At 46.7% G+C, this 24014-nt stretch overlaps 1 protein-coding gene across 2 annotated transcripts in view; it reads left to right on the top strand.

Annotated features, from left to right (window-relative positions):
* RUSC1 (RUN and SH3 domain containing 1) overlaps positions 1-23130 on the top strand; it is a 382086-nt gene extending 358956 nt beyond the window's left edge. For both annotated transcript variants that reach the window (XM_069650039.1, XM_069650043.1), the window contains one exon: positions 1999-23130. In XM_069650039.1, the coding sequence (XP_069506140.1) occupies positions 1999-2167 (169 nt within the window). In that variant the 3' untranslated portion in view covers positions 2168-23130. The remainder of the gene's footprint in view (positions 1-1998) is intronic.
* Positions 23131-24014: the final 884 nt, after the last annotated feature.

Below are 24014 nucleotides of genomic sequence, written 5' to 3'. Positions count from 1 at the left end.
CATAGGGAGCAGACAGTATTGAGTATCTAGTATTAAGTGCGTGAGAATAGTTCCTGAGGAAAGTTCACAGTAGGGATTCCAGAACGGGCATAGTCCTGGTGGGGTACCTAGCAACACCTAAGCATGCTACCAGGTCAAAATGTGATATCTAGGAGCCAGTCATGGAAATAAGATTGGATATTGGAGTGCAAAAACATAAGCAGGTACTAATTATTGGGCTCCAGAGGGCGAACTTACAACAGGAAACACAGGAGCCAAATAACATTGGGACACATGGGAGCAAATCCCACCAGAACGAATCACATTGGGGCACCGGGAGCAATACAGTATAAGGTAGAAAGTGGAATGGTGAGCTGGATAGTATGGGGCGCAAACAATCAAGCGACATACAGCATGGCCTACCAAGGCATAACAAAGCATTACAAGTCATAGCAAAGCATTAAAAGGCAAAACAGCCTTGTGTACTCCCATTCTACTACTACCAATGGCCTCCGCAGACTGCTCCAATTTCACTTTGCCAATGTCAGGCAACCTCTCTCTGTTTCTCACTCCCTCTCGTTCCCAATTAGAGGCACTATGTGCAGCAAGAATCTGGAAATTGGCAGTCTGGAGGCTCCAATCAATCAGTGGCGGCGCCAAGATGTGTGCATTGATGGGGCGACCAACCCACTGACCCCCGGTACACCCCTGGTTCCCAATGCGCCCCCCAGCATCCCGCTGGCCCCCCCCCCTATGATCATCCCCCCGTGGCACCAAAAGCTGTCTCTGCACTCAATACCATAAGTGTAGTAGTAGGGGGGAGAGGTCAGGAAACCAGCTGCTTATGATATGGAAGCCCCCACGCACTGACTTCACCTTCCTTAGTATGTTGATTGGCAGGCTGAGCACCATCTCAAACCTCTGATGTGCACAGGTACTAAGCTCAGCAGGCCCTGCTTGGACCTTTTCCCTTCAAGAACGTTCATACCCTGAGCGAGACAGGAGCCTGAATCCCTTGGTGTTTCTTTCAGAAGTCTACCCCAGTATCGCCAAACTGCCTAAATCCCCCCCCTATCACTGTGCACACAGCCGCAGACTAAGCATGAATTCCTGAGCCCAACCATTGCCTTCGTTTGGTGTTGCAGCAGCTCCATATCTTCAGTTTCATAATAATGCTGAAGATAAAAGGCAGAGTGTGGATTGTTTAAAAGTACTCCACAAATCTGGGTACACCATCTCTTCGCCTAAAGGGGATTCTGTGGCTGCAGGAAGGTGGAGAGGAACATGCAGTGACAGAAAGCCGGCTGTAGGGGGCTAGTGTTTGCAGTATCTCCGACCCCTTAATAGTACCGATATCCGGCGGATCTCATTCAAAAGCTCAGCGGTGGGCCTAAAAAATGGACCATGGCAAAGTCACTAGGAAATAAACTAGTTTATGCAACCGTGGCTTTATTTTGAGCTTGTTGTATGCTTGTGTAGTTATAATGTATTGCACTATTTATTATTTGGGACTGTTTGATAGTTCTGTTTTAGAGATTAAGAGAATTCTCGTTAGGCTGCTGCTGAAGTCAGTTTTTGCAATAGGTCGGTAACAGCCATTTTGACTTTGAAGCATTGAAAGCTAATGTGGTTGCAATACTAGTTTTTAGCTCTAAACATCCAAGCACCATTTTGGCCCATGTTCTAAAACAAATATGAAGGAGCACCACTCCCTTTACTTGCAGTTAAGTAGTTTCAGTAGGTTGATGTTTGCACCTCTCACTGTTCATGAACATGCCACAGCCTCATGTTTGTTAAATAAAATAAGACTTTGGGATGGAATAGGTTCAGATCTACTGGGATGTCACTTCCTATAGTGTCATCAGGTGGTCAAAGGGTTTGTGATGTAACTTCCTCTTGCCTTGTGTTCAATGAAATGTCGCCCTCTGCGCATTGAGTACTCTTGATGCTGCCCTCCTGACAGTTCCTAATGCTATCTATGTTCCCACTATATTTCATTGACAACTTTTCTCTTTGTAGGACTGTAAGGGCCATCTGCGACCATGAAAGTTCATCGGGTAGCCACCTGAGCTTCCAGAAGGATGAAGTCTTGCAGCTTCTCTCCACAGTAGATGACGACTGGATTCACTGCTGCCGTGGGAACACTACTGGATTGGTGCCTGTTGCCTACACATCACTGATTTTATGAGACACAGTAACAAAAAGAGAAGGGATTTCCCCCCGTGGGGATGTTATTTAAGAAATTCAGCAGATGGTACTTCCAACAGCTGCTGACGGGTTGGTGCCTGTAAAGGGCTAGTAGGACTATGTACAAGACAATAACATGTCAGGCTGGTGTTTTGCTGAGAAACTCTGCCTGGAATGCGGCTGATGCTGCCCTGGCCCGTTCAGAGTTGCTGGGAAATCTCTGAATTTCCCTGTAGGTCTTTGTGTTGGGGGGGTGAAAAGTGTGGGCAGTGTAGGGGGGTGTACTGAGACATTTAGAATCAATATAATTTATGATTTGAGGGGCGGGAATATGTATTTATGGGATAATATTCTCTTTTGCAAATTGCACTTAAGAAGCGCTGTCTTCGCAACACCAGAAACTTCCCTGAACCACTGCTAGCTTCCACATTGTGTGCCCTCTCATTAGTTTAGGACTTCAGATCTGGAGACCCTTGATGGGCACACAGTTTGCCACTCCATGGACAAGCCTAGGAACTCAGAAACTACTACCGTGATGATTTTGTGTAGTATAAAAGGGTATTAACATAACTTCAGTGTGAGCCTCTGTCATCAGTGTTCCGTGAGCATTGTAGGGCTTTCAGCATCATAAGGAATGCTGGCTCCCAGAGTGCTCTCTCATCCCTGTGCACTCCCTACTAGTAATGCCCCTGTCAGTGCGACTGGGGACTATGGCAGTGTAAACTCCATCCGGTAGGGCCATGTCACCTCTACAGAACTGTAGCCATTGGGTGCTTCCATCCACAAGTCCCTGTTAGTGCTATAGGAGTCCAGCAGTTGTAGCTCCTTTCCGCATGGGCCTGTCAGTGCTACGGGGTTCTCCCAGCAGTGGAATCTTATTACATCAGGGCCCTGTCAGTGCTATAGCTCTTCGCTGCTTTAGGGCTCCAGCTGGTTGCCAGGCCAGTATGAGCTCCTTGTATTAGTGCCTGTCAGTGCTCCAAGAACCCAGCAGTGTACATTTCCACACAACCGTGCAAGGTATTTAAGCTTTGTGACCTTAAAATCTCAAGGTGCTATAAAAGTCCAGCACTATGTGCTTCCTCATGCAGTGCCCTATCAGTGCTGTAGAGCTCCAGGATTGTGAGCTCCTCCTAGCAATGGTGTGTCAGATCTATAGGTTCACAGTAGTGTGATTGCCTCCTAACAGTGGCCTGCCAGTGTTGTAGGATCCCGCAGGGTCCTTTCCTGACACCTCTCATCAGTTCCAGCTAGCATAGCCAGTGGTGAGGCACCATGGGAGGTGTAGCCCAAATCGCTGAAGGGTGTCAGGTTGGCAATCCTTGTGCTATACAAATGGAGTTAGATAAAGAGTTCCAGAAAAGGGCTGCCTTTGCATAGAAATCATTATGGAAATATGGGAACTGTCTAGTGTTAGCTGCTTCACTTCTGTATAGTGCTTCATTTCCTACACAATACAAAGGGATTTCAATGGACTCTCTTGGCAGCCATTGGGAAATGGAGGGATGTACTTGTTCAGCTTGACCTTCAGCAGTAGAGTTGGTGGCACTTTGGGCCCACTGCACTCAATCAAGTTTCACCTTTGTGTGCCAGGTTCCCAGGTCTAGGGATGAGAGTAGCACAGCATTGACTGCAACAACCATGTTGGGCAGAGTCTGATAAGAAAAGAGAACCCAATCTCCTACAAAGAAGCTTGTGCCCTATACCGAGAGCCAGAGAGTGTACTCCTCCCACAGAATTTCCGATGACTTTCAAACATCACAGCTGCCCTTTAGAAGAGATTCAAGTTGCCTCCCTGTGTTTAACTTTCACAAATATTGGGTGCCCTCCACATTTATATAAATGTCATAAGTGGATGACACAGGCCAACAGCTGAGCTGAAGATGGCAATGGAAATAGAAATTACTGTGGAACCCTGTGGGTCAGTGCCAGAAATGAGGCAAGAATATGGTGCTACCCTTCACCTGCTTCTGCTGGAAATAAATTAGGTGATCTATTTCAAGTACTGCCTTACAGTCCAGTGTGAGAGTTGCAGTTACTTAATGATTATTGCCGTCAGACACGACTAATGGATCCGACAGTTAATGGTGATGACGCTGCCAACTCCAATGCCTGGCACAGTTCGGTATCCTCCTATCACACCCCACCAGTTTCAATAAACCATCTCAGTACAAGACAAGGGGCCTCTTTCTAAGTTTGCCGGTCCGTAAACAAGGGTGCCGGTAAGCTCACTGGCACCTTTGTTTCCGGACCGGCAAACTACGTGTTTGCCTGCCGTGGCGGCTGTGTCCGACAGGTCTTACCCTGCTGGGCGAAGAGGTCACGGTAGGAAAACCCTTCACGGAAGCAACGGTGCCGGTGCTTCTGCGTCCCCACTCCTATAGAGTACCATAGGACTCTATGGGAATGGGGACTTGCAATATACCAGCACCTGACTTCCTGGGCCACCAGACTCGTAATGAGCCAGTGACACTGGGAAGTCAGGTGTCGGTAAATTATTACGGGTCCGGCGGCTGGGTTACCAGTTTTTTGTAGTGTACTTGAAAACCAGGGGTAGAAGAATTGGGAAACACTGCCAATGGAAGAACTTTTGAAGTGTTGTTAGACACGCAAGGAAGATCTAAATAGAATCCTTAATTTTGTATGAGTTCGGTACTCTTAAGTTATGACATTGAGATAACAAAAGAAAGCGGAATACAGGGGAAAGTCGCAGAAAAGGTCAATATTAAGGTGTGTGCATCAGAGGCGAGATTGCCAATATTCAGTGTGCAAAGAGAGGAAGCAGGTTGCAGCTTGATTAACAAGTAATGGTGAGAATCTTACAACTGCAGTGTTTTTGTCTGATGAAGGCAATGCAAAAATGTTCAAACCGATAGGAAAGATCAGTGCCTCAAAAGGCCCTCTAGGGAAAAGGCCTGCCGATTGAAAGTGCACAGAAAGGATGTTGCTCATCGGTGTCGTGGACTGCTGATGGGGTGAGAATGCCAACTCAAGCCACCTTAAACTCTTTGGTACCCCTACCAATATAGCAGGACCCTAATGTCTAAACTCTATTGTTAATCACTTCCATTGAACTCAGGGACCTACAGATTTGTCCTTGGAGCACTGACCACAGTGCTTCAGATGAGTCCTCCCACCGATGATACGTCCATTATCCATGCTTTTTACTCAGAAGTCAAATAGGCCATACAACGTCTGTATGAGTATGCAAACATTATTGTAGGAAGTGATAACAAAAGCTCCCTTTTCCTGCAATTATACAATTCCATGGGAACCCAGCATTGCTCACTGACTCCTCAATGCATGCCACCCTTCCCCTGGCTCGTTATACTGTTCAAGCTGCCCCATCTCTGGCATGAATACCCCACCCAATCCCATCTTTCTTTAAAACAAATCTTCATTTGTGAAACGGGAGAAGCTAATTCAGTCCTGCTTTTTAATTTGCATTCTGATATTTGTAGATTGGCTCTGTATTCCAATAAGCATCCACTTCAACCTGTGTGGGAACTAAATAGGAAAAACCACCCAGAGACTAGGGATTTCACACATTGATATCAGCAATGTCACACGGCCTCCCCGCTTCCACTCAAATCCTCCTAAAAAGGTAGTTTGTATGTGACTTTGCCCACAAGGTCTAGAATCTACAATTGTGTCCCAACAATGGCAATCCCGATTCTTCTCCTCTGAAAGCCAGAAGCAAATCCAAAATCAACAGCATGGCATTTCATGTTTACCACTTTAGCACCAGTTCCTACCTCTATGCCCAAACAAAGCCTGTACTTTCCCATTGATAAACTGCAATACGCCCAGGTGTAACTGCTTAGGTCTGTTGATTTACTGCAATGGACACTCCAGAAAATCCACTGGGATTGCACTGGCACCACTTTACAGGTCCTTGTACCCATTGTGTGGAACTCATTTTCTCACCGTAGACATGCAGTCGGTGCCAAACTCCTCTTTGGGGAGGAGCCTAAAACATGGCGAAATATGTACTAAGCAATCTTAATTTGTGTTGGTCCTCCTTTCATCGAATACAAGAAGCTCTGCTAATATATCATAATGTTGCGTGCAAACTGAAACCTACAATGCAGAAGTTGGCGGACAAGCAGAATAAACAACGTAGATAATGTTGATTGATACATTACGGGAAGGAAAACATCTGAGAATTGTTTCAATGCAATACATTAGGTTTTTTAAATGTCTGGCCTTACAACATGGTGTGGTAGCTGGGTGCGAGTGGTGGAGGGGTAGAAAATAATGTGTCTTTCCAAATAGCTGTAATAGATCCAAGGTCCTTGAGAATAGATGAAAGGGAAGAGCCATCATCTGGACAAAGAAGACCTTTGCCTTTTGGTCCTGCTCAGCCTCACTGCTGCTTTCAACATGGTTGATCTCAAAGCACTAAACATCCTGGTCTTCTAGAAATTATGGCAATTATTGTGCATTCCTCGTTTATAAGAGTTTCAAAATGTTGGAAGGGATTCCAGTACTTCTGATGCAATTGTGTTAATAATATAACTAATCAAAAGATATTCGGATGAAAAAATAGTTCATCCCACAGAGACACCCTCCTCGGAAGCTCCACCAAATGCTGCCAAGTCCAACATTGCTTCATTGAAAGAAAATGTTACGGATTCACCTCACAACTCTGTGTCATGCCACGATGATTCATCATCAGTGGTGACCTCCCCTTAAAGGCTCCCCTTTCCAAAAAAATCACACAAAAAACCAATGGTACCAGCTCACTCTGCTGTGCAAGATGAAACCCTTCATCCATGGCTTAGACTTAAGAACAGTTGTCAAGACTTCTTCTCTCTCACCTGCACATCATCCACCTGTCCCTTCTGAAATTGATCAAATATGTCACCCTCAATCTCATCAAAGGTGCAAAGAAATTTAACAATCATGCCCATCCTCAAGGAACTCAAGTGGCTGTCCCTTTAAGCTTGCAGTACCTTAAAGATACTTGTCACTGTTTTGTAGGTAGTGCAGGCTGAAACAGCCAGGAAAACTCACCATACCTGGAGGCCAACATAGTATAAAAAGCCATGACTTCTCCAGGAGAATCAGAAGTAGCCTTCTCATTCTGTACACCAGTACTTTGAAATAAGATGCAGGCAGCTTCCTTCCACATGCACACCAGGAAAGAATACTTTTCAAAGAGCATCTCATCAGCCACTTTTCTTAGGAACTGCCCCTGCACCCTTGTCCAGGAGGCAGTGCTCTCATTCACACGGCTCGCAGCCACACCAGCATTCATACGCAGTTCACACACAATGAGGAGGCCCACACGGCAGTACCAGACTCGACTCCCTTTATTAACTAAACTGCCCTTTCCTTCTCCCACCCTGTCACTTCCCTTCCCCTCAGGGTCCCGCCTCCACCCAGACCCCGCCTTCCACATACCAATGTGGAAGGGACATGAACTGAACGTGACAACCTTCCCCCTTTTTAAACATTTAGTCGGGCGCTAGCCCATCTCTTCAATGAGTCTTATGGGTTTAGTCTTTGCCCGCACCGGGCGGCTCACCCTTGGCGGTTCTGGGCTGTGGAATGGGATCTGGCCACAGTCTACTCACCATCGTCAGCTGCAGCCTCGCCACCCAAAACTTCTTTGTCTCCCCAGTACGGGTCGCCTGAGTCTTCCTGGGCCCAAGTGTCCACATGGCCATCTTGTTCCCCTTCTGAGGCTTCCCCGGGTGTCACTCTGCCAGGGCATTCCTTCAAGTGGGACACGTTTCCTGTTATTGTCTATCCCACATCGTCCACAGCCGTGACCATGGTGCCTTTCACTTTTATGACAGTGAGAGGGCTAGGAGTGAAACGGGAGTCTTCCTTTCTTCTCTGGGTCTGGCGCAGCACTCTTGTCACCTTCCTCGAAACTGAGCTCCCCCGCTCCTCTGCGACCGTCTTCATTTTCTGCTTCTCTTCAGCATCCCTCGCCCGGATCTCCTCATCCTCGTGGGTGATGCCCTCCGAGGGTCCTTGTGGCAGTCGGGTCTGTAGCTTGCAGCCAAATAGGAGGTCAGCTGGTAGTCACGTAGAAGTTGGTACAACATCTGTTCGAATGGTTTGTGAGATAAGTGCGCCACTTGAAGTGCTCTCTTGAAGTTTCCCATTAAGTGCTCAGCCATGCCATTGGCCTGGGGCCAAAGAGGTGTGAGTTTCCGGTGTTTGAAACCCATGTACTGGGCGAAGTTAGCGAAGTCCAAACTGGTAAACGGTGGTCCATTATTGGATTTTATGGTTTGGGGGATCCCACAAGCCGTGAGTATGCGGTCCAAGGCTGGAATGACCACTGTGGCCATGGTAGATGGCACTATTTGGACCTCAAGGTACCTTGCGTATTCGTCGATCATGACCAGAGCATAGGTGCCATCTCGGAGGGGCCCAGAGAAGTCGACCACCAGTTCCTCACATACCCCACCAGGGAGTGAGGACATCATCAGTGGGTTTGGGTTCGGGGCTGGTGCTATGGTGCTGCAGAATTCTTCAAGGTGTCCTTGACTTGTTTGTCCAGCCTGGGGAACCAGATCTTCTGCCTCAGTAGCTTCTTCGTTGACACCACACCTCTGATCCTCGTGGGCCAGGTCAACTACTTGTTGGCATAGCGACTTGGGCAAGGCAATTTTGCAGCCTTTCATGACTATTTGGTCTTCGGTGGTGTTGAGTTCCTCTTGCACCAGCAACATTGCCGTGACATCCCTCTGCAACGTCTCCTCTAGGTGTTGAGCTCTTTCCCTTGAGGGTTTCATTTTACCTTGGTTGATGCATTGTGATATGATGGCCAGTACTGGATCGCTTGCTGATTCTCGCTGAAGCGTCTTCCACGCTATTGGGAAGGGTTTTAATTGGTGGATGACATACTGTAGATATGCATCCGCAAAGGAGTGTCCTGGGAAGGATGGCCCTGTGGAATGACGAGAGAGATAGCTGGCCGGATTCTTGTCCTTCTCTGGTCTGTGACGAATGGAGAATTTATAGTCCTGTAGACGAAGGCCCCATCTTTCTATTATCTGGGGCATCCTAGCTTGGGGGTTGCCATAAATGGTTAGAAGAGCTTGGTGGTCGGTGACCACCATGAATGGTTTTCTGAATAGAAATAGATGGAAGTGCTCGCAAGCCCAGACGATCGCCAGACTTTCTTTTCCGCCAGCAAATATTTCTGTTCTTTGGCAGATAGACTGCGGCTTGCGTATGACACAACCCTCTTAATGTGTGGGGTTCTTGGATCGTATTGTGCCAATATTGCACCCAGTCCTACCGGGCTGGAGTCCACGGTCACTTCGGTATCTTTGGCCAAGCTAAAATATGCCATGTCCGAGGCTGATACAATGCAAGCACGTATTTCTGCAAAAGCAGCCATGCATTCTTCGGTCCAGATAAAATATTGTCCAATCTTGGTCAGTTCTCGCAGCGGGGTGCTCACCATCGCAAAGTTTTCCAGGTAACGCGAACAGTAGCTCAAGAGCCCTTGGAATGACCTGAGGTCTGATACATCCGTTGGGCGGAGAGCTTCCTGTAGTGCTTTGAACTTTTCTGGGTCTGGCCGCATGCCTTGGTCTGAAAATATGTGGCCAAAGAATTTGAGGGTTCGCTTGCCAAACTCACACTTGTACTTTTTGAGGCCCTGCACACCTTGTGAAGATTTTAGTTGTGTTCTTGGGTTGACTTGCCAATCACCAGGATGTTGTTGCTGTAGTTCAGACACCCTGGGATGTGCTTGATCACCTGGTGGATCTCCTCCTGGAAAATCTCAGCCACCGAAGAATGCCAAAGTTCAGACGCTTGTAACATTATAGTCCCATTTTGAGTCACAAATGTGGTGATGTACCTGGACTCCCGGGCTAGCTCCAGCTGATGGTAGCCCTTGTTGTGGTTGGGCTTCGATAACATGGTTGCCCCATTGAGGAGGCGGATCATGCCTGTTATTCTCACAGCTTGGTGACGTTCACACTGGATGACCATGTTGGGGCACTGCATGTCTACGCACAGGCGAATGTAGCCTTCTGCTGATTTCCTGGGAACTGGTACGATCAGGGAGACCCATGGGATGGGTCCCACCACGGGCTCGATGATATGGAGGTCTAGTAGGCGCCTTAGTTCTTCCTCCACTTGTTTTTGAATATTAATCATGATGCATCTGTAGCGCTGGGCAACTGACTTGATTTCCAGGTCAATGTGCAATCTCACTTTGCAGTCACGCAGCTTGGCTAGGCCCTTGAAAAGGTTTGGATATGGTTTAGTGATGTCACCTTCTCTGGACAGATATCAGGTTGTATAAGATATGGACGAGTTCCATGTCAACAGCCGTTTTAAAACTCAAAATGCACCCGCTGTTGGCTTCTGTAGAGAGGACATGAAGCCGTATGCGGACTGTGTGCCATTTGTGTGCGCAGACTCTGGTGAAAATACCCTTGCACGGCAGGGGACTGTTCGAGCCGTATGGGAAAATGTTGACCTGCGAGGGCCGCAGTTTGACAGTAGCCCCGGTGTCAATGAGAAATTCCGTTGGTATGTTGTGTACCTTAAGTGTTAGAATGTGGCTGTGTTCCTGCGCCGTCTCATTTCCGAGCGCCCACACAGATCCTTTTCTCCTCTGGCTGTCGTGCAAGGACGAGGAATCGCGACCTGATGGCAAGTGTATTTCCACATAGTGGACGCTCCTTTGGGGTCTGTCGGTGGCTCTCCTGTCCGGGGACTGGAGCGATCTCCTGGGCGGTTGACGGCCGCTCTCGCCGTCTGCCATGTGATATCTCCTGTGTTCGTGGTTCGATCTCCTGTCGTCTGGTCGGTAATTGGGATGGCCTCTGCTGCTCCTCAGCAGAGGCAGCCTGGACGACGGGTACCTGTGCGTTTCTGCATACCGCCCTGAAATGGTCATCACCCCCACATGCTGCGCACTTCTGGCCAATTGCCGGACACATGCCCTTGTGGGGAAATTCATAGCCGCACCAGTAGCACTATTTCCCTGACTGGCTGGGTTTGTCGGGTATGGTCGGCGTTACTTTCTTGATGACCTCCTTGTCTCTAGTGTCTGGCGAGATCCTTACTCCTCCCAGTCCCACTCGAATTTCGTTGAGGGTCCTCTGTTTCTGGAGTATTTTTCTTTTGAATTCGGCGGACTCGCAGCCTACAATGACTTGGGACCCCAGCACAACATCGTTTGAGTATCGATGAAAAGCACAGTGTATCATGCGGATGCTGAGCCTCATGACACAGTTGTCCATAGTTTACCTTTCCTCCTGCATTGTTGTATGAAAGATTTGTCTCTCATAGTCCACATTAGTGTGTGGTATCTAGTGCTTCTCGAATTTCCTGGTATGTCTCTTTTTCCTCATTGACCATCTCGTAGAGGATGTCTCTCACAGCGGTCTCCACTGCTAAGGTACGTATATATTTTGTTCCTTCTTTATCCATCGGACCCACCGAGGCCCTAGGTTACCAATGTCTCTAAGGTCGAATGCCTGGGGTAGCTGCCATGGGGTAACGTCCCCAGGCCATGTGGAAGGTTTACGACATTCTTGCCAGCACTGTTGCCGACAGTGCACTCCTCCCTGTACCTGTGAGTGTGTGCCTGTGCTGCAGGTGGTGTCTGTTGCTCGCCCTCGGAGGAAGGGGTCTTTATGGGCGCCTTCCCACCCCTCTTGAATGTGGGGGCCTCACAGCTGGAGGCATGGCTCCTTGCTCGCTGCGCGGGCATTCCTGCCTCTGGCGATGTGTGTGTGTGTCCCTTTAAGAAAGGTGGGAGCCCTCACAGGCCACAGTGTTATAGACTCACCGCCGCGGCCTAGGCTGATACTGCACGACATGGGCCACTTGGCTCAGTAGCCACAGTATGGGGCATGATCACTGCCGCTCCCTCGGATTTGTGTGAGCAGCAGAGGCGGACCACGCCTCCTGCTCCTGCTCTGAGCAAAGAACTGCTCCTGAGAGGACCATGCCGGATCCGTTGATCCTTGTCGCCAGTGTCCAGTGCTCTCGTTCAAATGGCTTGCAGCCGTGTCGGCATTCATACGCAGTTCACACACAATGAGGAGGCCCACACAGCAGTACCGGTCTCAACTCCCTTTATAAACTAAACTGCCCTTGCCTCCCCCGACCCCGTGACTACCTTTCCCACCATGGTCCCGCCCCCGCCCAGACCCCACCTTTTTCATAACGATGTGAACTGAACAATATGACACCCCCATATTGTACTATGCTCTGTTCCTCCCAGGTAGGTTTGCACTACAGAAAACCCCATACATAAATACAGCACATTTGAGCAGTGCAAAGGTTCCACCCATTTGTTATATGTATATGTACGTTTTATCTTATTATTTTAATTTTTACTTTGGATTTTGTACTGTTTCTCATATATTGAATATAGAGAGAGTCTATGTTTTGATATTCGACAGTTACCTTCACTGTCCTTAATCAACTCTACATTTTTACATCGATTCTTCTAAGGCCAGAAGTTCCCCAAATGAGATGCAAGTGTACTCCCATCTCATTGTGCAGGGTTACATGTCTTTACTTAAAAAAATATACATTGAGGACATGTTTGACAGATTTTCTTTTTTTTTTAACCATAAACTGTTTCACTGAATTTACATACATAAAGTGAAAAGAGTTTATACACGAAACACTTTTACCGTAAAGAGCTTTGGTATGTAAACACTTCATTTTTTTGAATGTTAAATCGGTAAATGCACTTTATGTATAAAAAATAAATCGGTACAACATGCACTCTATCTGATGACTTGCATACCGGGCGCTGTCCAGTTCTGAAATTACTTGCTGACACTACACAAGTCAGTGTCAGCGAGTAATTTCAGAACTGGACAACGTCCCATGACTTGCATACAGTCATCAATCAAGTACACCACTGGACAGTGCCTGACCTTTGTTTTTTTTTGTTGGTTTTTTGGGGTTGAGGGTCCCTCCAACCCCCGTTTTATGCCTTTAAAAAAAAAAAAAAAACATTCAAGAGCTTTTTCATCAAAAAATACTTACTAAAAGACTTTTTCATCGAAAAATGCAGCAACTGTTTTTTTCAATGATGTCTTTCAGTGAATATTTTTAGCTGAAAAGGCTCTCGATGTAAATTCATTCGATGAATAGTTTATATACCATTGTGCAGTTTCAATCTGGAACTCCCTCCCACCAAAAGTGAATGCTCAACCAAACTTACACCTATCCAGACAAAATAGAAAAATAGCTTCTTGATTCGCCAGGGGCCACTAAATTAGAGACATAGGTAGATATATGATTAATTCTTGACTGCAAATACCGGAATGAAAAGAAAACGTCAGGGCTGGTTCAGGTACTCACATCTGGGATGTCATGAGATCTTTAAAGTTATTCGATAGGGGACACCGAAACCCCCTCTTTTAGGTCTCCGATTCTCCCAAACATCATGCTAGTTGCCACAGGTTCTCCGCCCCAAATACATGAAGATGCACTGAACCTCCAAGGACCCTTCTCTGGCCACTAGTGGTGTTTCCATAAACCGGTCCTTATGGAATTCGCATCATCACTCTGTGCTCTTCTTGTTTCTCCGAAGCATAGTCATTCACTCCAATTTGTGACCAGATTTGCACACAAGGTCCTCTTTTTCTCTGCCTTCATGCGTTGCAGGAACAGTATGAATTTGTTATTCTTTCCTTGCACAACATTGTATTGTAGTAGTCATTTATATAGCATGCTTTCCCATGTGTATGGCCTCAAAGCACTTTGTGGTAGGAACGCCCTTGGGGACCGAAGTCCATGTATGGGAAAGTGCCAAGAGGAGGCTTAAGATGCGTGTGTGCATTTGGCCAAGATTAGGACTCAGGAGGGTTGGGTAGGGTAGGCTCCAGTAAGCAGCCCAGGAAGTCAGGCCTCTGGTGGGAGCTGAGGGTGGTCACGACAGAGCGTAAGGGCAGGAGACTCGATATGTACCCAGCTAGACCGAATTTGTTGTAGGTTACTGCTGTATTCTAATGGCAGAGGTGTTGAGTCAAGTCTGGTGTTTCAGAGCAAAATGGTTAAGTGACCAGATAGACTGACTTTTTCATAGTCGTAGCTGCATTCTAGAGTGCATGGATGGAAAGCTGTGCCTGCGGCTGATGTCCACTGAAGTGGTGCTTTTAAACATACCTTAAGCTCAGACAGAGCCTATCTTTGATGTTGATGTGTCATCTGATCCTCTCTGGGAAGAAAAAGCCAGCTACTTTCACAGGGATTTTCTAGGCACTATGGGCAAAATACCCCTGAGTCTACCAAGGACAATAGAATGGTTGTCCTAGAACATCTTCTATGTGGGACAGGCAGGCTACCATGGGAACCAGGCTAATGGGATTCTCTGAGTGCAGTAGTCATATGTACTACATTTCTGAGGGTTGTGGAATCTGCTTAGATCACATTCTGTGCATAGGCTGACATCTAGTGGAAGCTGCAGAGTATTACAGTTGTTGTTTTCGAAATTCAAAAAAGGGACGTTGACAGGGCGTGCCAGTAATACTATCCCTAGTGTGACGTCCACTGTACCCATGGCACTTCACGCGTCGAGGTCCCTCGGATTGTTCTTTTCCACCATCGTGAGCGGACCTTCTATCCTTTTTCAAAACCGACTTCGACTACTTCATCGACGCAGTGAAAAGGACTGTCGATCGAGACTCCAGATTCGACTGACCCTTTTGGCCTTGGAAGGCTGCACCGGGCTAGGCCCTAACAGTAGGGAGAGTGGGGGGTGGTCATTGTAGAATGTATTCCCCCCTCCATTCCCTTTCTCGCCTGGCTACCATTACTAAACATGGATAGAAACCCATTTAAATTTTGCCCCACGTGTAATAAAAAGTTCCTGTGGATAGACAAGCACCGGGTGTGCAATTAGTGTCTAGCACGGGGGCCACAATGAGGGGCATTGTCGAGCCTGCAAGCTCTTCAAGCCAAAGACACTTTGGGACCGAAGAACGAAACGCTGGGCCCATCACGCCATGCAGGCGAGGCCGCCATGGACGTGGAGGGAGCCTCCAGTGATGGTAGCATCGTGGTCTTTTCAGACAGCGAAGGTGACGGGGAACCGTTAGGCTCCCGACCCCCAACAGACAGGCCAGCGTCTCTGTTACAGGGACAACACCCGGCGGCGAAAGCACTACCACTACCCCCCCAGCATTAAGCACACAACCCATCGCAAAGTATCGACATTGTCGAATTAACGCAAAGACACTGCGTCAAGGGGGAGGTCCCAAGAATCCCTGTCTTCTGGGCACTCCAGATCTTGATCGCCTCATGACAGGCCCCTTAAGTCCAAAAACAAGCCAGACGCTGTGCGCAAAACAACGACTGAACGTTGGTAGACAAGGCGGTGGTCCGCTCCCCTGCCGTAAATCGACATCCCATGTCGAAAACCACTAGGTTGTCACACCTAGTGAAAAAACATGTCCCTGAGAGTCTGCTAATGTCCAAACACTCTTAAGAAACACTGCTCCAAGAGCCCCAATCATAAGGATAAGGATAGGTAACTTCTTCTCACAGGGAGAAACACTCTGACCCCCAGGAGGAAGGTTCCTTAGCAGAAACCTTAAATAACAAAGGCCAGCATCAAACTCAGGCCCAGTCTACACCCAGGGTTTTGACACCCCTAAGACGTAGATAGGGTCATGACTAGAGTTACCTTTATGGCCAATTTCTTTGAAAAGAACCCACAGGCTTATCAAAATGTACAGACCACACCTCCAACAGCTGAGGCTTCCACTTCCCAGATGCCAGCTGAAAAGCCACGAGCAGATACTCTTCCAGTCCAACCACTCCACAGTGATCTGTATGATGTTCAAACAGACACAGATGACGATGAAACCTTTCAAGGGATTGATCATAATTATTATGAGGAGGAAGAGGAATATAACCTAGCCTCACCAATTCAGCAAGATTCCCCAGTGGCCGATTCACCAATTTACAGTCAGCCTCTCCATAATGACATACTTGTTAAAGCAGCTGAACACTTTGGGATCCAGACCCAAGAGACTCAGCTCGACAAGGACTTTGCAGAGGATATTTTGGGGGACAAAAAGGCTGCCACCCAATTAATCCAATTCTACAATCTGTTCACAGAAGGATTCTACCTTCCTTGGAAACACCAAATCAAACACGGGCAATTAACCCGCGAATTGAAAAACATTTCCGCCCAGCGCCATTCGACCCTCTTTACATCAAGGGCCAGCTTAAGCCAGATTTGCTTGTGGTTACCACAACCCGAAAAAGGGCGCGGGCACCGTTAGCCTCATCTGAGGCACCCCCAGATAAGGAGAGCAAAAAACTCTACACTATGGGGAGAAAGGTAGCCACTTTGCCAGCTTTCCAAACAAGGATCGCCAATAACTCTACGCTGTTGCCAACTTGTTATAACTGTCATAAATGGAATGAGATAACGACTAATAGCTTCCGCTCCCGAGCCTCTAAAATCACAACTGGCTCTGGTAGCAGCGGATGGCAACGCAACATCCAGCAGCATTCTTAAGAACAACCTAGATGCCGCAGACAATGCAGGCAGGATTATTGCAGAGGGAGATATCAACAAATGCCACGCATGGCTACGCCAGTCTGGCTTTAAACTTGAGACCCAAGCTATACTTCTTAATATGTGGAGCGTAATGTCTGCTAGGCAGAAACCTGTGCAGTTCCCTTAGAGACCACTGCAAAAGGCTTAGGACTACAGGTGTTGGCAGTAAACCCAATTGGTAGCAGTCTGAACCACACAGATTTACCTGGTAGCTGTGGCTGAGCAGCCAGACTTCTCTCAAGAAGAGTTAGACAGTATATAGACTATACAAGAAATGGTACTAAAATACAGTAGCACAAGCAAACACTGACCAGAGCTTGGGTATAACGGTATATCATTATTTATTTAAAAACACACTTTGTAATATACACTAACACTAATATGGCAAGCAATTTCAAACACAGTCACTATTAATATATATACATCCCTGGTTACTTATTGAACAGGTCTTAGTTAAAAAACCACTTATTTTCAGACAGAGGTGAATGCTTAACCTAAGATGGCACGCCAATAAGTTAGTTAAACAGGGAGGGAAAAAGGCAGAATTAGGAAAATACACAATACCAACACTTTAAGAGAACCAGAGCATGTCAGAAAAGGCAGAGTCTACTGAGGAGCAAGAAAGTCATAGGCCAGGCCCACTCTTGGAGAGAGCAAGGCGGAATGTGTCCAAGATCACACATTTGAATAGTACTTTAAAGAGTCTTTGCAGATAGTTAAAAAAGGGTTGGATCAAGTCAGGAAAAGTTAGATAGCAGGTCCCAAGTCACCCCAGGATAGAAAGTCAAGGATTTACGGGACACCTTGAACAGTCTGTTGCAAGGGAGACCAGGCGGAACACAGTACCTGAAATGGTGAGAAAGCTCCAGCGTGGGCAGTTGTTCCTGGCAGCGGGTGCAAGTCAGTGCTTCGTCCAGGGGAAGAGGAAATCTCGACGTGGAGGAAAGCTGGAGGTCGTTGCACTGCCAGGGAAGAAACCAGCCGCGGAGTTTCCCGGTTAAAAGGTACTACCCTTTTATTCGCGGTAGTGGTGAAGCGTGGCTATCCGGCCGCCGGGGTGCTTGGCACGGGCGATTCGACCACGAGACGATTCAGGAAGGCGAAAAAGAGGGCGAACTGGTTATCCCCACCAGTTCAGAGGAAGAAGACTCTCCGGGATGAAGATCTTCTCTGTCGTTGGGAAGTGGTGAGACGGTTCAGCAGGGCTCCACCGGTGGTGTCGTCGTTGCAGGTCGGCTCAGCTTCTCCCTCTTCGGATTCTTTGGTCCTGTGGCGACTTCTGAAGTTCCAGTCCCCAAAGCCCTGCTTTTATGCAGAAAACCCCCATTCATCAGTCCTAGCTGTCACTCAAACATGCTAAGTGGTGAGCCGGGGGGCTCACCACTGGACCAATCACACAAGAGTGCGACTTGAGTTGCAGAGGCAACTCAGTCCATGGTGCCTAAACCCCCCTCCCACACATCCTGTAGACCCAGACAGAGGGGCACCACTTTTGGAGGCTTCTGTGCAGAAGCCAGCCAAAAAGTGGAACAAAGGGCTCGACTTGGGTTGGAGTTACAGAGGCAAACAAAAACCCCATTTTAAAACCGAGTCCTGGCAAAAAGACCCAACCGGGGAAAAAATATTTAATAAATAACCTGGCGGTTTCTTTAACATTGCACCAAAAAAGTGGTGTGTTTAAAATGAATGGGAAAATCCCATAGGAAATATTCCGGTGGAATATTTTGCGTGGTAACCACTGCCACCAGCCAGAAACTCGACAAGGGGGGACTGCACAGTGCCCCCTCGAAAAACAGACCCAGGGGCAATCTAATTACCCCTTCCAGTACTTCCACAATATGATGGTGTGTACTAGTTCTGTTCACAATTTAAGACTAGTAAAGTCAATGGTGACTTTACATGCCCTGGGAGACGGTAGTCAGTCCCAGGGTATGGAGTCTATGTTTGGGGGTCACTATGACACCCCTGTGTTACTGCACTGAGGGTGCTGTGTAACACACTTACCAAAAACACATGAAACCCTATGGAGTAAAAGACCTCATAGCCCATAAAACACATTACTAAGTCAAAGGATATCTCAAATCATGTCTAAGAGTGGGAGAAAAAGAGTCTCACTCTTAGCAGGAGAAAAAAATAAACCCCAACAATCCAGCAAAGCTGCTGGGGGACTCACTAGGTTTGGGAAATTAGCCATAACAGAGAATTCTCCCTAACAATGTCCATTTCGGGAAAGCCGTAGAAGGCATGCTAAAATCTGCCAAGAAAGAATATGACACCCTAAATTCTCTAGGCCAGCTGACTAACAAACAACCAGGCCAGAGAGGCGGAAGTAATTTTTGGCGTTTTTGTGGACAAAACTTCCAAAGCGTCTCCAGTTACGGACAAGGTCAGGGCTCTTCCTGGGGCAACAATCAGGGTCAAGCCTTGCAGGCATTCCAAAGGGGCCAACGCCGATCTCGTGGCCGGGGTAGGTCCTCCACATCTAGAGGTGGAGCCACACCTCCTAAACAATGACAGCCTGCTACAGGTCCCCTCCCATGCCTCTCCAGTAGGAGGGCACATTTCACACTTCACCCACGCATGGGAGGGAATCACCACGGACAAGTGGGTGCTATCTAACGTGGTGGAAGGTTATTGTGTGGAGCTCATCCAAAAACTATCAAACCATAAAAGAAGATCAACAAAGGAAGAAAAACTCATCCTTCTCGAGGAGGTCACTGCGCTACTATTCAAGGACGCCAAAGAGATCATACCAGCAAACAAGGGTAGTTATTCAACCTACTTCCTTGTGCCAAAAAAAGATCTATCTATGCGCCCAGTGTTAGACTTACACCATGCAAACACTTATGTAAAGGCACAAAAATTCTGCATGACAATGCTAAAAGAAGTAATCCCTCTGCTAAAGCGGGGGACTACATGGCAACATTGGATATGAAAGATGCTTATTTTCATATTTCAATGTTCACAGCGCACAGAAGATTCTTGCGTTTCAAGATAGCAAACCAGCGCTACCAATTAAAGGTGTTATCCTTCGAAACAGCATCTGCTCCAAGGGTATTCACAAAGATACTGGCTATGGTGGCAGCACACCTGTGCAGGGAGGCAATACCAGTGTACCCTTACCTGGACGACTGGCTGATTACAGGGGAGTCTCCACAAACTTGCAGGAAAAACACTCAAAGAACCATCAACCTTCTCTTCCAATTGGGAGTCTTGATAAACGAGAAAAAAATCTAATCTTGTGCTAAGCACAACCAAACAGTTCCTAGGAGCTGTCATAATCACGGAAGAAGGGTTTGTTTTTCCATCAAAGGAAAGAGTTCAAAACATGTTACTGCAGATACCTCTGTATCAAGCCGGCCACCAGATAAGCGTGCGCAAAGCTATGCGTTTGCTAGGCATGATGGCATCTTGCATTCACCTGGTCCCACGCTCCATTCCGGAGTGGTTGGCGAAACAGTAGTCTTAGGCAAGCGGTCAGTGGGACAATCTAGTGGTCGTTTCGCCAACACTAGTACAAAACCTTCGCTAGTGGACAAGAAGGATCTATTGAAGGGGAAACCCTTCCACGATCCGGCGGTACAAGCGACAGTCACAACAGACGCATAACTCTCCGTTTGGGGGGCCCCATCACCTTCATCACACAGCACATGGTCTGTGGACTCACAGCACAGAACCACATCAATTTGCTGGAACCTCTAGCTGTATTCAAAGCACTCCAAGCATTCTAAGAACAGCTAGCAAATCAGTCGGTACAGATCATAACCGACAGCACGACTGCAATGTTTTACATCAACAAACAAGGGGGGACACATTCTCCAAATCTGTCCAAGCTAGCACAAAATATTTGGAAATGGGCACTCAGACGGAAGATGTTCCTATCCTCACACACCGTTCCAGGGGAACTCAACACTCTAGCTGACTCGCTGAGCAGAGATCCCCTACCAGAAGAACACGAGTGGCAACTAGACACAGAGGTCATAGACCACATCCTCTCTCAGTGGGGTTATCCCAGGCTAGACTTGTTCGCTACAAGAGAAAACAAGCAATGCCCAGACTTTGTGTCCAGGTTTCCCAAGCCAGACTCCAAGTGGAACACCCTATGGTTGAGCTGGTCAGGGAAATGTGCTTACGCTTTTCCCCCCCAACTCCTCTTATGAACAAGGTAGTGAACAGGATTCACAGATAACAGATGACGCTCATCCTAGTTGCTCCTATGTGGGTGAGACAACCATGGTATCCACATCTGCGCATGCAATACCATCAAACTTCCGTGCCAGACCAATTTACTGACTCAACACGAGGGATCAACAGTGCACCCTCAACCTCACTCAATGAACTTGGCAGCATGGCTCCTGAAGTCATAGAGTTTGGACATCTAAACCTGCCACAAAGGTGTATGGATATCCTCAAAGAGGCTTGCAAACCAAACAGCAGACACTGTTACTTCGACAAGTGGATACGATTTGTAATTTGGTACAAGTCTAAGCAGATAAACCCCGTAGAATGTACACCATCCCACTTTCTCCATTATATGCTCCACTTGTTAGATTCAGGGATTAGTTAACTCTATAAAGGTTCACCTGGCTGCTTCATCAGCTTACACCACCCCTCAGGGTAAAGTATTGTGGTGGAAAGTCCCTGTTATCAAAGCATTCATGGACGGAGTAAAGAGACTCCACCCTCCGATTTCAAGCCTACCACCAGGCTGGGATCTCAATTTAGTTCTTGCAAAGCTCATGGGACCCCCCCCCCCCCATTTGAGCCAAGGCAAGTCTAAAACACCTTACTTATAGAACTGCCTTCTTAGGGGATATTACATCCATAAGTTAGTGAACTTCAAGCATTGTCAGTGCAGGACCCTTTCTTCGTCATTCCCAAGGACAAATTGGTTTTATGCACACACCCTAGGTTTTCACCTAAGTTTATCTCCAAATGCCACGTAACCCAGTCCACTGAGCTACCGGCTTTCTTCCAGAACCCAACCAGCTCAGCTGAGAAAAAACTCCATACACTAGATGTAAGGAGGGTGGTCCTTTACTATGTAAACAAGACCAGACCGCTTAGAAAAACAGACCAACTGTTTGTCTGCATAGCAACAGGCAGAGAAGGGGATCGCATTCCAAGAATGCCATCTCCAGATGGATAGTCAGATGCATACAACTCTGTTACTTTTTATCAAGCAAGACACTGCCTTTCAGACCAAGAGCTCATTCCACAAGGGGAACAGGAGCTACTTTGGCCTTTATCGCGAATGTCCCACTAGACACCATTTTGCAGCTACATGGAGCTCAGTACATACTTTCACTCAGCACTACTGCATTGACACTGGGACAAGCGTTTCTAAAACATCTATTTGCCGCTAGACCTTCTCACAACCCGAGAGAGAGAAGTAGAGTCAACGGCTACCCTAACCCAAAACGTGACATGGGGTCATTGAATAGCAGCGGAGCTAGATAGTTACTAGCTTGAAGGACAAAATCACCTTGTGATACAAAAATTATCTCAAAAGAAATTTTTAATTAACAAAAAGACATATTTTTACAAAAGTGCCGTGGCACTGAAAGTACGCATCATTGAGCATACATGGATACTACATCTCTTCCACGTTCTACAGATTCTAACCAAAGCATCTAATGAGCGCAATATCAAGGATACCTGCATGTAGCCACTGTGCGTTGCAATGGCTGACCTAAGCAGTTATAAGTGCACTGGGCTGACTAACATATAACATGCTCTAGTGCAGAGTGTAAAAGTTAATTACCTGTAACATCATTTGTTCAGTTTTAAGTCTGGTAAAGCTGAACATGGTTGACATTCGCCTGACCTCTAGTTGTTGGATTCTGGATAATTTTTAAATCTTTGACAGACCTCCTTTTGGGTGATGACTCAAGAGCATCTAATATTGATTGGAGTCCCCATAATGACCAATGATTTTATACCACCTGTAATAGTTCCATTTGTACTCAAGGTTACATTGTACAGGCCATAAGGGACCTGTTACTATGTTTTAGGTACAGTGAAAACACTTACTCTAAATTTTACAACAGCCTTTGAGACCTGTTAAGGAAAGTATGATCTGAAATGTGTAGGCACCTGTTGGCAGATCAATATCACATATCTTCTGACCTATGAAATATATGTTTTGTGGCTCAGTTGAGGGCATGCCTTTGGAAAGCTAGAGCCAGGGCAGTAACTGGATTTAAAATGTACATTTATGCACAATGCAATTTATTGTATATATTGTCAAGGCTGTGACGCCCATGTGACAGGGTCGTATATTGCTTATCTTATCAGGGGGCTTTGTTTACAGGCACATCCAAATTACTGTAATGAATAAATATAATGTATCTATGAATATCACACGATTGTATTGTATGTTAACTGCTGCACGGGCATTTATTGTAAAGATGGTCGAATAAAAAGGATGAAGACAACACACTGTGACTTAGCATTGCTTATGCCTTGCCATGCACTGGCACCACATGTCGTTTCATGTGTGAATGATGAATATTGCAAATCCTGTGATCCATCTCGCTTCTAAGCACTAGTGCAGAGGGGAGGTAAATGGCTTTTGTATGATGCATAATGCTCTCTGGGCAATCCATAGTCATAAATTGGTGTCCGATTAGGTCCACCAGACCTATTCAATCTGCGCATTTCCTGCAGGTAAGGGCCTTGGGTCCATATGGGGTGCCCATTTTGCTACAGAAATGGATGGCCATGCTCATACTGTACACCTAATTTTTGCAGATAAGGACTCGATGCCAATTTGGTCTACTCATTTCCATGAAGATTTTTGAGTAAGGATATTTATACTGAATCTATATATGGGCTTATATATCAGCTGCTGTGGATCTATCTTCCAAAGAAGAGCTCTTTTTCTGGGGTTAAGGGGATACTGTTCCAGGATATGCCCGCTTGTATTCTGAATCTTGGACTGTTCAGAAGACCGAGATATTTTCTGATCACACTGACTTACCTATGTGAAAATTGTTTTGTGCTTGATTTATTTTTTAAATAAATTAGGTATATCCCCCAAATATCTCTTCATCAGATGTTAGCCACAAAGTGACTCTTTGGCTAGCATCTCACAGAGAACTTCGGAAATTAATCATTAACTAATGTGAAAACTATTTTCAATTACCCAATTTAAAGGTATCAAAATGTGGAGTTTTGCGATTTCACAACTGAAATTACAGGTATCGAAGCGTTCTTTGCATGCAACCTCTTCAAAAATTGTCACATAGTTAAAGCAAAACCCTCTATTCTATGTCAGGTTTTACACACAAGGGCTCTTCCATACCACGCTACAAAACAC

The sequence above is a fragment of the Ambystoma mexicanum genome, chromosome 1p, assembly GCF_040938575.1.
Source record: "Ambystoma mexicanum isolate Mex_15411 chromosome 1p, UKY_AmexF1_1, whole genome shotgun sequence".
Classification (NCBI taxonomy): Eukaryota; Metazoa; Chordata; class Amphibia; order Caudata; family Ambystomatidae; genus Ambystoma; species Ambystoma mexicanum.
The sequence above is the reverse complement of the archived record's forward strand: the minus strand, read 5'-3'. Positions and strand labels throughout refer to the sequence as shown.